Source organism: Falco cherrug, chromosome 3, assembly GCF_023634085.1.
Source record: "Falco cherrug isolate bFalChe1 chromosome 3, bFalChe1.pri, whole genome shotgun sequence".
NCBI lineage: Eukaryota > Metazoa > Chordata > Aves > Falconiformes > Falconidae > Falco > Falco cherrug.
The window spans coordinates 95,113,915-95,128,024 of record NC_073699.1 but is presented as its reverse complement, the minus strand read 5'-3'; the positions used below and the strand labels follow the sequence as shown (position 1 = coordinate 95,128,024).

At 48.1% G+C, this 14,110-nt stretch overlaps 1 protein-coding gene across 1 annotated transcript in view; it reads right to left on the bottom strand.

The window, feature by feature from the left end:
• Nucleotides 1-11: 11 nt before the first annotated feature.
• The window catches only part of BMP6 (bone morphogenetic protein 6), a 93,460-nt gene continuing 79,361 nt past the window's right edge, over nucleotides 12-14,110 (bottom strand). The window contains exons 3-7 of the mRNA XM_055704497.1: nucleotides 13,365-13,513; nucleotides 11,918-12,115; nucleotides 4,001-4,077; nucleotides 1,627-1,737; nucleotides 12-1,535 (exon numbers count right to left, since the gene is read on the bottom strand). Coding sequence (XP_055560472.1) covers nucleotides 1,386-1,535; nucleotides 1,627-1,737; nucleotides 4,001-4,077; nucleotides 11,918-12,115; nucleotides 13,365-13,513 — 685 coding nt within the window. The 3' untranslated portion in view covers nucleotides 12-1,385. The remainder of the gene's footprint in view (nucleotides 1,536-1,626; nucleotides 1,738-4,000; nucleotides 4,078-11,917; nucleotides 12,116-13,364; nucleotides 13,514-14,110) is intronic.

Genomic DNA, 14,110 nt, shown 5'->3' with positions numbered 1-14,110 from the left:
AGAACCAAAAGTTCTGGACAATCGAAAAATGTGTCATGGTGAAAAAGCCACAGTGAAAGCTAAGTGTTGTACTGGCAGATGTATTAGGTCGATGTATATACTTCTGCCTTAAAGGAAGCCTTTATTATTACGTTTTTAACAACTTTCTAGTGAAGCACAATCTCATGAGTTTCTTGTATAAAATCGAAGTGGTACAATTGTTTACACTGAGACTTTTCTAAATAAAAAACTTTTTAAAAAAGCAGTCTTCCTATAAATGGTACAGAACAATGAATATACAGTGACAAGTGCAATAAATTATAGCTTGTATTTACAAGAAGCCTTTTAAATGCAAGAATTAGAGGTAAGTGCATTTAATACAAGTTTAATATGGATCAAAACAATTTGCTATTAGCTTCTGCTAGACAAACCGTGGCTACAGTGTGAATGTATCCTTTATACCAGTTTGTTAGTTGCGTGAATTGAATGGGAAAGGTTGGCCAAAGACTTGCGTATCTTGTTGGCATTCTGTCTTCCTGTAAATAAATTGTCCCACTAGAGAATGAATGGCCCCTAAACTTTCACGTCTGAATTACAGCTGTAGAAGCATCCCGACTTCCTTCCTGGGCAAGCGGTAGTAGAGGAGGCAGCTCCGCGTGGGCAGTGGAAGGAAGTTGCGTAAGAACAAGTGTGTGAAGTTCTATTGCTCAGTCAAATAGTGAATGGGAGAGACCAGCCAGGGCCCGAGTTCACGCTAGTGTTTCTCACACAGGGTGCAGCCAAGCCCTCGTACACCTGCAGGATCAGACTTAAACTGTGCTTGGACAATAAGAGCCCTGAAGCATTTGCTTTGGCACAATTTAAGATGCTTACTGCCATGGCAGATTTCAGGAGGAGACGAACAGTCTAGGTGTAGTAACTGGTCCTTCTAGACAAAAGGCAATTCCTCACCTTAAGAATTACCTTGTACAAGATGTATGCTCTGAGTCTTTACTCTAGCTTCCCTGTCTCTCCCCTTGCCTTCCCCTCCACAAAAAACCTCACTTGTTTTGGGTGTTGGGTGCCCATCTGGTAAAACTGTAGCACCCATCCAAGCAACTGATGAAAGCCAAACTGCTATGCGAGATTAAGACCATCCCAGCCAAATAAAGCGTGTGTGGGCGTATCGCTGCTTTGTGCACCCCGGCTCTGCAGAGCCGAGCAGCCGCTATGGCGCAGGGTCAGTCCACGCACCCCAGCGTGTGGTCCCCACACCCCTTCCTCCCACAAGGCACATACGTGGTATTCTAAAAGGTGGTTCATCATGGGCTTTTTTTTTTTCCTCCAAGGTCAGGTAGTTCATGAAAGCACGGAAGGTAGTATGAAAGTTCATGGCAGAATCACAGAGTCCATGTGAAGACTGTTCGTCAGTGACATCCACAAGCTCTTACTACCATATTCCTGTATTTCTTCAAGATTACGTTAGAATTATCATCGAAATAAAGAACAGATATGGCATTTAGTTTGGTAGGTGCACAGCATGGTTTGGGAACATAATCGGGATTCATAAGATGAACCTGTTTGCCAAAAAGAAAACACAACTGAGACAATGGTAACTCATTTACAAATTCACCTATTGCTTTGGCACTGAGTTTTCTGGAGACTTACCAGAGTTTGTACAATGGCATGATTGGTTGCGTTCATATGGGCGTTGAGTGGGAATGAGCACTCCCCATCGCAGTAGTTGGCTGCATAGCCCTTTGGAGCGATTATCCAGTCCTTTTTAAGAAACAAACAGAACGTGATTCAAATTAAAAAGCTGCCAACTTGTACAGACAACTGCATGCAATTAAGAGCAGCTGAAAATTTTCCACTAACTTTTTTTCTTGAGGGTGAAAAATATGTTTCACTGAAACTGTTAGGGTTTGGTGGGTTGGGGTTTTTTTTTGTGAGCCGTGACTTTTCCATGGACACACAGATTTTAATGTCCAAAGAACGGTGCATATCTATGCACAGCTTAACTGCCATGAACTACTAAAAGACTTATTCCTAGAACTCTTGATGGGGATTGTGGTTTGGATGACTTTATGTTCCAATGTTTCCTGCAGGTTCGGCCCTCTGGCTGAACCACCTTTCCTAGGTTGAGTCACAGCCTCAGCTGGTGTCCCCTCTGGGAGAAAATCATTTATGTGTGTGTGTGTGCACAAACACACACACACACACACTTCAACCAGGGAGCTCCAGAACAGGAATATAAACCACTGGTGTCGTGCCTTGCAGACAGTCTACCTTATACACACTTACGCTGGGACGCCAGTCTGCTAAGGCCACTGTGGGAAGCTTTAGCTGTAGAACAGCTTCTTAACTCAGCCAGACTCCTAAAAGAGGGGCAGGACAGCCAGCCTGGGCTGTATGTGCAAGCGGGTGGCCCCAGTGGCAATCTGAATGCCATGCTACGGAAGGTGACTCTTCACCAAAAGGCTAATAAAAAAATTACAGCTTCTCTCCTACTGACACGAAAGAGCCAAAGGTAAATTAAAAGCATCACCAATTAGCAGGAGCTATTCTGCCTCCCTTAGTGTGAGGCTCTGCAGGCCACGCTGCAGGAGGATGTACTGGTACGCTTCACAGGCACGTAATTCTTAAGATGATTTCCCCTTTACCTGACAATGACCTGGGTTACCTTGAATTTCGCTACAGCAGGCTTGAGCAGCCAGAGACTGCTGCTGCAGCTTTGCTAGCCCAGTTTGCTGATTGCTAACGTGGGGATACCTGGGCGCAGCAAAACCACCCCTTCATTTTACCGACTAGCTCACCCATAATTTGCTCCTGGTAAACTCAGTGGCTTTTCATAAGACAGTCACTCTCCTGCTACAGAAGCCAGTACGGACCGTGTCGTTAAATTTGTGGTTTAATGCAGTAAAGGGAAGCACTCTGCTAAATAAAATTGATGCTAAAAAAATGTATGGATGTTCTGAAGGAGATAGCAGTGCCCAGCAACTACAGAGGGCTGCTGCCCTGCCTCCATCATCTCCCTACAAACAGGATCTGGATTCTGACTCCTGGAAAGAGCCCTGCTGCCCTGTGGCCTTCCTCTGGCATCACCTTACCTTTCTGTAACTAGAAAGGTGAAGGCAGTGCCTTCGAGACCGTGAACATCACAACTGGAATACGCTTCCTGCGTGGAAGCAGGGCAAGTGAGCTAAGGAAGAGGTGGAAAGATTGCACAAGTGAAAAAGAAAAGCCACTAACAAGTTTACTGGGGAACGGAGTCAGCATGCAGCCAGTTGTGGCTCATGGGCTGGAGTTGACATAAGCTACAAAAAAATGCTGCTGCCCCATCAGCTGGGAGAGGACTTTCATGTGCAGCGTATTCCAGAAACAGCGGGTGCAGCCCTGGCATCCTGAATTATAATCTGTTAAAAACATTAATGGACAGAAATGGGACCTCCCTCACTAAAGTGCTGAACAAAAGAATAAAAACAGAAATTTAACAAGGAGAAGATGAGGGTACTCTTTGAAACTTGATGTTTGATGACACTACAGGTTGGTCCTAAGTAATTTACTCTAAGCAACTCTCTAGCCTCATGGTGTTACAACTAAACCTAGTCTTCCATCCACCTAGAGCAGCCAGTGCTAATTCTGGGGCAGGGGTGGAGAATTTCAACACAATGGCCAAGGTTAAAATTAGGCTGATCACTGGAAAAAAAAAAAGATTTGGTTAAAATCACTGCTTAAATCAGATGTTTTACCTTATCATTAGAGGTACACAGATATGAGCCCTTGCCCGTACTGTGACTCCAATGAGTGACAGAGAATGACTGTATAGTTGAATCTCATAAAAGTATCAAGCTTCCTCTGGATCTTATCAAATGTCACAACTATCAATATTTATTTGCCCTTCCCTGTGACTGGTTTTAGTGAGGAGGAACAAGGGACATTTTAAAGCATAATGGCAGCCTCGAGTGGAATTACCGTGACACTGTTTAGATAACATTTCATAACAAAACGTCTCGTTTACCCAGAGAGAAACATCACACACCTGCCATCCCAAGTCTTGGAAGCTAACATAAAGTTCATGCTTTCTGCACGCTGTTTTTAAATCACTGCTGTTGTAATCTGTTAAAAGAAAAAGAACAAAACAGGAATTTAGAAAGTAAAACAGGCAGAGCATCGCTGGAGGGCACAGCTGGCCAGATGCGTGCATGCTGCAGCCTCAGAAGCAAGAAACAACGATGGCAAGCTCCCTCAGTAGCCAAAAGGATAAGGGTGTTGAGGGGCATCCAAAGGAGGGATGAAGCTTTTAAGATGCCTGTGGAAATGGAGGCACCCAAGTAACAGTTCAGCTGCCTTTGACAAGCGGTGCTTGTAAAGCACCTCCACTAAAATGACTTCTTAAAAATAAATCTACTTCTTCAGGCCAGCACAGGCTACATCCCTGCTGGGTGCTCAAACTCACCCTGCTCCCTTGGGCAGTTTCCTGCGTGCGCTGCCCTAGGTGGTAAGCTTAAAACACGTAACGCCGAGAGAACTGCAACACTGGGAAGGTTACTCATTGCCTTGTGTCCCTGGAAGCCCTTAAACAGCTAGGACATCCCACATGCAGTGAAGCCATGTCCCCATCCCTCTCTGCTCCTTACCCCCAGCCTGCCCCAGCCATCACACATGGCTCCATGCACCACCTCCACCAGCCAAGCTCTGAACAACAAGTTCTGCCTTCCCATAACCTGCTTATCTGCAGATGACACAGGATTTGACACGGTCTCACCGTTAACATGCTCCGTAGTGCCAATCCTGCCCAGAAGAGTGGGGGCACTGGCTGCAAAGCCCTGACCAGAGACCTTCCCCCTTGCTGCGACGCAATGTACAAGGATGTTTCAGCCACGCAGGGGCTGCTCCCGGTGGCCCTACAAAATGCAGCTTTTGACAGCGAGTGGAATTTCCCATTTATATTTGGAAAGAGAGGCAGCTCTGCATGCGAACACCTGGAACCGCAGCGAGCGGAGGAGCTGGGCCATGACAGAGGGGCCTTTCACCCTCGGGTGGCTGCACAAATCCAGCCTTGATGGGTGGTGGCTGGTTTTGTCACACCTCAGGCAGCTGCCGGACCCCAGCGCAGCAGCCACAGAAACCACCTTTGCAGAGGGGCCGCTTGGCCACCGGCTGCGGCCGCCGAACCCGCGCTTCACGCCTGACGGGAAGCACAAGAGGAAGAGATAGTGGCAATTCAGCTGAGCAACGTGGGAGCCCGGGTCCCCATCCATGCAGTGACACTTGTGTGCTTCTCCCGGAGCTGGACCCAGACTGGCCGTGTTTTCCTCTGGTGCCTTACCCACACAGCGGGCCCCTCTCCTCTCCCACCCCTCATTTGCAAGTAAAGGCATTTCTATCCGCAGGCAGACGCCACACGCTGATGCGCCTGCCTCCTGCTGCCCCGGACCTTTGGGGTAACCAGCGCCTCAGCACCCCAAACACAGCTTGAAAGGCACTCTCCCAGGTCAGCATTCCCCAAATGCGGCAGCTGGGATAAAAAAATATTTTTAGTGACTTTTTCCTTGGCTCTGAATAAGCCTTTCTTCCCCCCACCCCCCACCCCCCACCCCTCAGTTTGGGAGCTACAAATGCAAATATTTATTCAGAAGAAAAACTATAATACTAAAAGCACATCCAACTGACATTAAGGGCAGCACAGCATTACAGCTGGGTACAGTTAACACCAAGGTCTGAAAAAACCCTACACCTCAAATCCAGCCTCCAAACCACCAAAGATTATAGAGAGTTGTTTTTAGAAGCAGTGTGGGTTTAAAACTTTTAAGGATTGCATTTCAGACTTTCAATAGCTTCACTTCAATCACAAATTTAATCAGGTGAGCAGAGCTGGTTAACAGCCTGCTGCAGCATAAACATTCGCTCTCAGGCACCCTTGGTAGCAAGCACGGAGGCGAGCCTCTATTCAAGCTTTCCATTTTCAAACCAGACATACCCAGTAGAAACCAGGGTGTGGTGGGTTTTTTTCAGATGAAGCTTTTTGGTCTCTGGCTCAGCCCAGGAGCAAATTTCTAGCATGAGATGTTGCTAAATGATCTGGTCGTAACAACGGAAAAATATGAGCAGAAGATACTTCTAGTGATCAAAGGCTTTCGTTTAAGTACCTGACAACACAACTTCATTGTTCTTCAATGGGAAATACATTGCTTAGAGGAAAACCATCTGTATTGGATAGGGAGTTGCAGTGGAGTTGCTCTGTTCACAACCGAGTGGGCAGAATGATGCTATGTTCCAAATCCAGCTACAACTTACCCAAATCGGCTACAGGAAAGGGGAGAAGGCAAGGGAGGCAGAGAAAACAGGAGTGGGAAGGAAGGCTGCGAGCAATCACAAGTTTAAGAAAACACAGAGTCAAAAAAAAAAAAAGAAAAAAAAAGAGCTGCTTAACAAGCTACACGAAGCAGAACATGTTATGAACGTGTCCTCTCTCACACTGCCTGAAATTGGCCCCCAAGACTGTGCCTCAGCTCACTGGTTGGAGTCACCCGAGTCACACTCCGCACTGAGCGGGGGCTGCTCTCCACCCCAGGTAGACACAGACGGCTCTACCTCCTCACTCGCCCAAACGTGGCCTTTGCTTTCTTAAATGTCAACATATTAAACATCCCTTCTCCCAGGATTCGCACTCTCCTCTGCGTAATGCTTACCCCAAGCTCCCCCGCCCTCTCTTGTTACGTTTGCCCACCGTGTCTGCTTTATGGAATCTACTTCAGCCCTGCTTTAGGGATCTTACAATCTTTATCAACCCTTAGCACTGGCTTTCTGAATTGGGAAAAAACCCGCAGCAACACAGATACGCCTAACAACTATCCGTTCCCTACAGCCTGGGGCTTGGCACACGCCCTAGAGCCATGTCCATTGAACACACATCCAGTTATGGGCCTGAAAAAAGAAGAACCCGCACAGTAAAGGGGTTTTGGTGCCAAGCTAAAGCTCAGAGCTACTCGAGGGGACCTCCACGACACATTTTCTTCGAAGCCTGGAAAGCAGTACCAGCTACCCCGGTTCAGCATGCTCGGCTGTTTTAGCCTGAATTACCGTTGTAGGTAGCTCGCAGTGTGGCTGCCACAAGGCAACAGGATACGTGTCCCTTCCCACCAGCGCTGCAGCAGGGAGCCAGGAGAGCTGAGAGGAGGCAGTCTCCAGCGGAGGGATGCTGCAAACAACTGCCGTGAGGCCAGCCTACACTGGCACAACGTGATTTGCAAGGATTGTTTGCCAGAGACGTCCAAAATCTCTGGGAGTTTAGGGAGCTGCTTTGGGAGCTCCTATAGGCTCATTGTGGATTTAGCAAAATCGTCTCTTTCCCCCCGCCCCGAATGTACCAATTCAGAAACACTAGCTTGGCATTTACAAGACACTGCATTGAATCATCCTGCAAACTATTTTGTCTAAAACAGATTTTAAAAAACCCCAAACCCCTAGTTCTGCACTTAAAAATAACTTCCAGGGCAGTGCAGTTAAAACAGCACAGTTAAGACAGCTTGTCTCTGCGGGCTTGTTTGCACTGAACGCTGTCTGCCTTCACCAGAACCCAAGCCTGACTTTCTGCGAGCACAGATGTTTCTCTTAAGACTGGACGCTGGCATGTGTGTTGCTCAAAGGGGAGAGAGAATAGCCTGACCCTAATGGTCTTCCTCCTACAGATACTTCTGCACCCACCTTAGATTTCCTATAACCTCTCCCACGTTAAGTGCTGGCAAAGAATATCTAAATATTTACTGAGGTTGATACGTCTGAGAACACCCTTGCTGCTCCCAAGGTGCCAGCTTACCAAACTCCACATGGTAATTAATTGCTTTTGTGATTCAAAATAGCTTTGACAGAGGTCTCCAAGGCCAGCCCCCTTCTTCTTGGTGTTTGACTTTTTGGTGATTTGTCCGGATAAAGCTGGTGTAAACTGATCACGCAGTTAATAACAGTCCACTTCACATGAAAGAGATCTGCTTGGGTGGGAAGAAGGGGAGATACCGGGCTGACGTGGACCCACATGTGAAGGCACAGACAGAAATGCCGGCCACGCCACTCGGATGCTCTGCTGAAGGGAAGATTGACTGTGAGATAACAATGTTTATTAACAAGACCCTTGCCACCATGAAAGCATTCGGCCTTATTTGCCTTCAGTGTTTGTGCATGCTGTCCTTTGTGGTATTTGGTTCCCGTACATGTCAGAAATCTGCCTGGTGCTGTGGATGTCTGCTGGATGAAAAGGCCACTTGGAGGGCCCCTCCATTTCTCATGAGCACCTCACACCTGTGCTGAATGCCCTGGAGTGGCTAAAGAGAAGGACACAGCAAGGGGTGTTGCGTGAGTTTCACTTAGAGCAGCAAATGCAGCCTGAAGTCAGATGTTTAAACGCAACTCACGCCATAAGGAGGGGCTGACAGGAACGCCTGTGCCTGAAGGCTGGCTCGCAGAAGAGGAGGGTAATGGCCCCTGGGCAAGGAGATAGCCCCATACAGAAACCGTAACCCACAGAGGAGCTGGCTGGATGGCACTAAAGTCCTTAGGCTCGGGGGTCACCACCTGTTACACTGGAGTGTCCTCATCTCTTCATGTTAGCTAGAGGGTCAGACTGGAGTCTGAGAGTATGAGCTAAACCCACCGCAAGACACGGCTGAGCGAGGCCTCCAGATCTTGCAGACAACAGCAGAGAAACACCTGTGCGCTCCTCCCATCCACCTGGCTCCCCCCCTGTCCTGGGCCAGAGCTGGTGTATGATTTTCTGCCTCAACAGATGAAAATACGTCATTTTCTCCATGCTCATCCTCCTTCTGCAGAAGAACGGAGTTTGGCTACAGGAACGCATTGACGCAGGACTCTATGTCAAAGCAGTTTATAACCACGGGGGTTACTCAGTTCTGCTTTAAATAAGCCAGTTATAATAATTACATGTTTATAATCAGGGAAATGAGCATTCCTGGCAAAAAAATACAGACCATTGAGATTCTTATGCCACAGCCATAACCTTAGGATCTGAGCAGTTGGTACTGACTGCAGGACAACTGCACATCGAAGGGAGCACAGCGGGGTCTCAGTCCCACACATAGCAGCATGCCTTCCCGTACCCCCCCGCCTCACCAGATCCAGTACCAGCCCAGCAGCACACTTCATGTGCTCTGAACTGCAGGACTTGAAATGCTTTCCATATTTAGTTAGTAAATGGGGCCTTTTTAAACATACTGCCCCAACCTAACTCACAGCATCTTTTGGGAAAGTGGTTCATTTTTGGATTGAAGAAAGAAAACCCTGTGTATTCACTAATGTAGAGGAAGGAAGGTTCAATCTACAAAAAAACATAAACATCAGCCAGCTGCCTTGCTATCCAGGACAGAAACTGCCCTTCAGCCCTGACAGGCAGCAGCAATCCTGTCTTGGGGGAAGAGCACAGACCAAAAACCTGAGAAGATGTAAGGTACAGCAAGAAACAAAGACGTGCAAGCAGGGAGCTGCATGGGAGGGGACCACAGCATCCCGTTTCTGGACCCAAAGTGGGTCCAGATGCATCAGGGTACCCTCAGAAGATCAGGGCAGCCTTCAGGGTAACCCCTAGGCTCACCTCCTGCTTCATCTTGGGGTGAACGCCTCCCCAGCCCTGCCATGCATCATCAGGGCATGGATGTAGGAACCTACACAACTGAAAAGAAAAAAACCCTGTGATTTCTTTAATGCTAAAAATGCTTATCGGTCATTGGTGCCTCCTGGGCTATTAAATCAACCACTTCTTAAGGAGAACAGAGTCTGAGAGTGTCACACTTAGAAAGGAAAATAAGCTGATGTAGGCTCTCTTTTCTAAACACAGAAACCAACCAAACATACATCTTAACTTTAAATTCCCCTCCTTTCCCCTGCCTTAAATCCACAGAGGCCCAACTATACCTTGTTGACTACTGAACTGCCAAATTCCAGGTTTTAAATTAAAGCTGCCTTTGAGCTAGAAGAGCTCAAAAAAGCCCTTGAGACCACAGAATGACCAGCTATTTTTTCCGTTTTTGTCATTTTATAGTTTTACGACCTGATGTGTGGTGTAGTCAAGAAAGCAGCAATGTAAAAATGGCCCTTTTTGCCCAATATATCTGCTCCCTCTGGACCTTTGAGTCACATTGCCTGATTTAATAGTAGTGAAAATTTGTTTTTAGCACTGCAAAGCTTGTGGAGCTAGGCAGAAATTTGGAGCCTATTCTGACTCTGCTACCAGCACCACAAAACAGCAACGCAGCAAGTAACTTTCCCAAAGTGCTGTCAATGGATTAAAAACTTGGCCTTTGTGATAAAGGGAGCACAGCAGTTGAGCCCACCTGTGGGGGAGAATTGCACGTTGCCTGCGTAACAGTTGGGCTTATGGCTTATAGTGCCCAGATGAATAAACTACCTATGCCCTTGGCAAGCCCATCACATGGGAAAGTAGCCCAGTGAGCAGCTGTGATGCCTGTCTTTCAAACTGCAGCTTGAAGACCCCAAGGAAAACCAGGACCAAAGCGAGTCTCAGCAATTGGGACCAACAGATGACCCACCTGTGGAGCTGGCAGAGGGCTCTCACACCAGATTAGATGATAACTCCTCCAGCAATGCCACACTGGCACTGGCCAGCCTCCCTCAGGGACATCAGGCTGTAGGACCAAGTCACTCCTCCTGCCCTTAAAATCCGTGAAGTGACACTTCACACCCAGCTGAGTCTTGCATGCATAGCATGGGAACCCACAGCCGCAACGCAGTGTGCACCACGAGGACATACAACAGCCATCAGTGGCCAACTGCTGCTGGCACGCACTAGCCCAAAGGGCAAGTCCGTCACCACACCAGGCTGGAGCAACAGGGCTGCATCAGCATATAGCCATGCCCAAAGCCTGGCCACCAGACCTGGAGGGGCTCCCAACCTGCCTCTGGCTCCTTGCAGGCTCTCAGTGCCACGGCCAGCGTGGGGCCACCTTGGGTGCAGCGTGGCCGCACCCTGAGCGTGCAAGAGCAGGGGACCTGCCTATGGATTCACACCGGTTAAGTTTCAGCAGCGCTGGCTCATCTCCCCAGCCCATCTCATCTGGAAACAGACTACAAAATACAGCCACCTCTCTTCCTTGGGGTATACTCATTTCTAGACACAGGAAAAGCAGGGATCCTATTGGAAATGAAGGGGGCAGCATAATCAAATTAATCAAGTAACTTGGAATGGGCTGAAATGTTTGAGAGGAAAGAAGGTACTCAGTGAAGGAAGGGCTTGTAGCACTGTGATGCAGGGAAGAGTGGCAGGAAAACACAGGAAAGACTCAGGAGACAGGACACTCAATTTTTTTATAAAATCCCAGAGTTATTGTCCTGTCCCACCAGCCCACAAGAGCAGTCACAAAGCTGCTGTATGACACCTGCAACATGCAGTATTTCCACAGCAAACAGGCCAGCCTCTTTGCCTGCCTGGATATGCGCTTTGTGTACACACTTGCTTTCTCACAAGGAGAAAAAAAAAAAAGGGATCTTGTGCTGTTCTATCAGGGTTTTTCCAAAGGAAACCAAAAGGACTCTGCTGAAAATGCATAATATGTGCATACCACAAATCTCAGCGTACACAGATATGGAATCTTTTAAATGCTGCGTTTCACATGGCATAATTCTAGGCAAATACTGTGTAGCAAGCAACCTACAAGCACAAGAGCTGGGGTTATAATGCTTCACCCCTCTGAATTCAATGTCTGGACTCCACTCTGGATTCAAGAGGACTTCCTGTAAGTCTCATTATGCGAGACCCTCTCTTCCATCCCATTGCAGATGGAACCTGTTCCCCCAAGGAAGAGCACACCACCTCACATCTCCCTTCTTGCTTCTGCACTCCACAGCAAATAGAAACATCACATGAAGTCGTCCCAGCTTGTGTTGCATGATTACCTGTGTTGTTTGATTACCTGTGTTGTTTGATTACCTGTGACACTAGACACCCTGGAAACATCCTGAGCCTGGGTGGAGCGGTTTCGACTCTGCTGCCTGCGCCTGCTCGTTGCTGATCTAGTGGTCCGTACGTGAACTTCGCTCACTTTGAAGAAGGCCACCATGAAAGGCTGTTTGTCATAAGGGCCATCTCGGCCTATAAGGCCTGCTTCTCTAGGATTTACACTGAAACCTTCAAATCAAACAGAAAAACGAGTGTCAGAGAAATGGTGCAATTGGATTACTCCTTCCAGCATCGTGGCATCCCCATAAGCAGTGTTTCCTTTCTTTTTGCTCACACTCTTCTTCTTTAATCACTAAACATTCCCCTCCTGCCACCATGACCTGTAGACACTTTTACAACAGCAGCCCATCCATCCTAGACAAGAGGCTCCATCACAGCACCTGGCTCTTTGGTACCCCTATGGCATCTCTACGCCGGTTTAGGCATTGAAGAGGTATACAGATATGTATATAAAACACAAAGCCCACATGTGTCATGAAATTAGTTCTGCTGCCCACGAAACACAAGAGGCAGAGACAGGATTAGGAGATTCCTAGGGAAAGCAGATAGCAAAGAGATAGCATGCTTTTGTCAGGAGCACAGGGATGGGCTCAGCCCATTTGGGGAGGTGGAGGCTGGCACTAACATTTCCTCAGGGAGAACACTGGACAGCCCCTCTGGTCTCACTTGACCCCACAGGTGTACCAAACTCCAGCATGAAGGGATAAGAAGAAAATATAAGGTTGGAGATGGGTTCCTACAGAGGACAGATGTCACTGTCACCTTTTTGGTCATCTTCTGCCTTTCCTTTCCTTTCCCACTGCTTATCTTCCAACACTCATTTTCATGCTCTTTTGCAGTGCCTTCCCTCCTTCTCCACCTTTCACGGTTTCTGTGGGCTGTGAAATGCTACCATTGCAGCCGCCCGCCCGCAGAGGGACCAGTCCCACCCAGCAACTGGATCGTTTCTCTAGCGCAGGGTTCCCACCCCAGCTTTGATGAGATCTGAGTAGCGACGACAGCCACAGCAGTCAGGAGGGCTGCCATAAGCCCACACGGGGAGGTGCATACCCATATACCTGCCCTCTTCTCTTCCTCTCACCCCTAAACCTCACCCCACCTGGCATCCCAGCTCCATGCCCCATTCCGCCTCCAACCCAGGAACTGGGGCCCTATCTCTGCCTGCCTCCACCAGCTCACCCTGGTACCGTTCAGAAACATCTGACTTCACCCATGGGGAAAGACACGTCCATCGTGGGACACCCAAGAAGTGACAGCCCTCAAACTATGCTCTCAGATTCCTTGCTCATGGTGTTGGCTACAGCTGCCTACGAGGGCAGGGTGCTCACCCCCCACATCATAACTGGACTCAGTATCACTTCTAGACAGCATCCAAGAGACTCGTAAGGTGACTTGCATCAACTGGCCTGTAACCTACCATCCCGCGTCACCACGCTCAGCTGCAGTCCCATGTTGTGCTGAGGGTTCATCACCCACATGTTACTGGTGGCAGTGACATCAAACTCCAGCCAGCCCTCCTCTGAGGCCCACACCGCCCGTGTGTCCAGCAGGAACAGGTCAGAGGCCCTGCAGGAAAAGCGTAATGACAAGATAGTGATGTCTGGAATTTTCTCCCCTGGCTTTTGCTGTTACAGAGACAAAACCTGAAATCGTCAAAACTGATGTTAATAGCTAGGAAAAGAAACAATGCCCCAAATCTGCCTGTTTGTATCCAGAGTTTTGCCTTGAGATGCACATGCTTACAAAGCACAAACCTTACAACAAATTTTTTTTTTCCTAATTTTCTAGGCTGGAGGAAAGCAATCCTACTCCTCAGGTCTGCCTGTTGCTCCACTGGCAAGGGATTAGTAAGGCACTCTTCTGGCCTTCAGGCACCTGAAGGCTGTAATGCTAGCCCTGGCAGGACAGCGGTCAAACCTTCCAGGCATTCAATGGCTTTTGCCAAAGGGGTCTCATGCTTTCAGCCCATCTTCTACAACACAAACCTACACAACTGACCAAAATAACAATCAACTAATAGGCCAAGCATCAAACAGTGAAGGAAAATGAACGTCCAAAGGCCTCTAAAGACATTTTTCTGAGGCTTATCAGCAGGGATTTGAGCACCTTGTCCCAAGGCTGTTGGTACTGGGTCTCCTTCATGAGCTTCAGCTTCAAATGCTA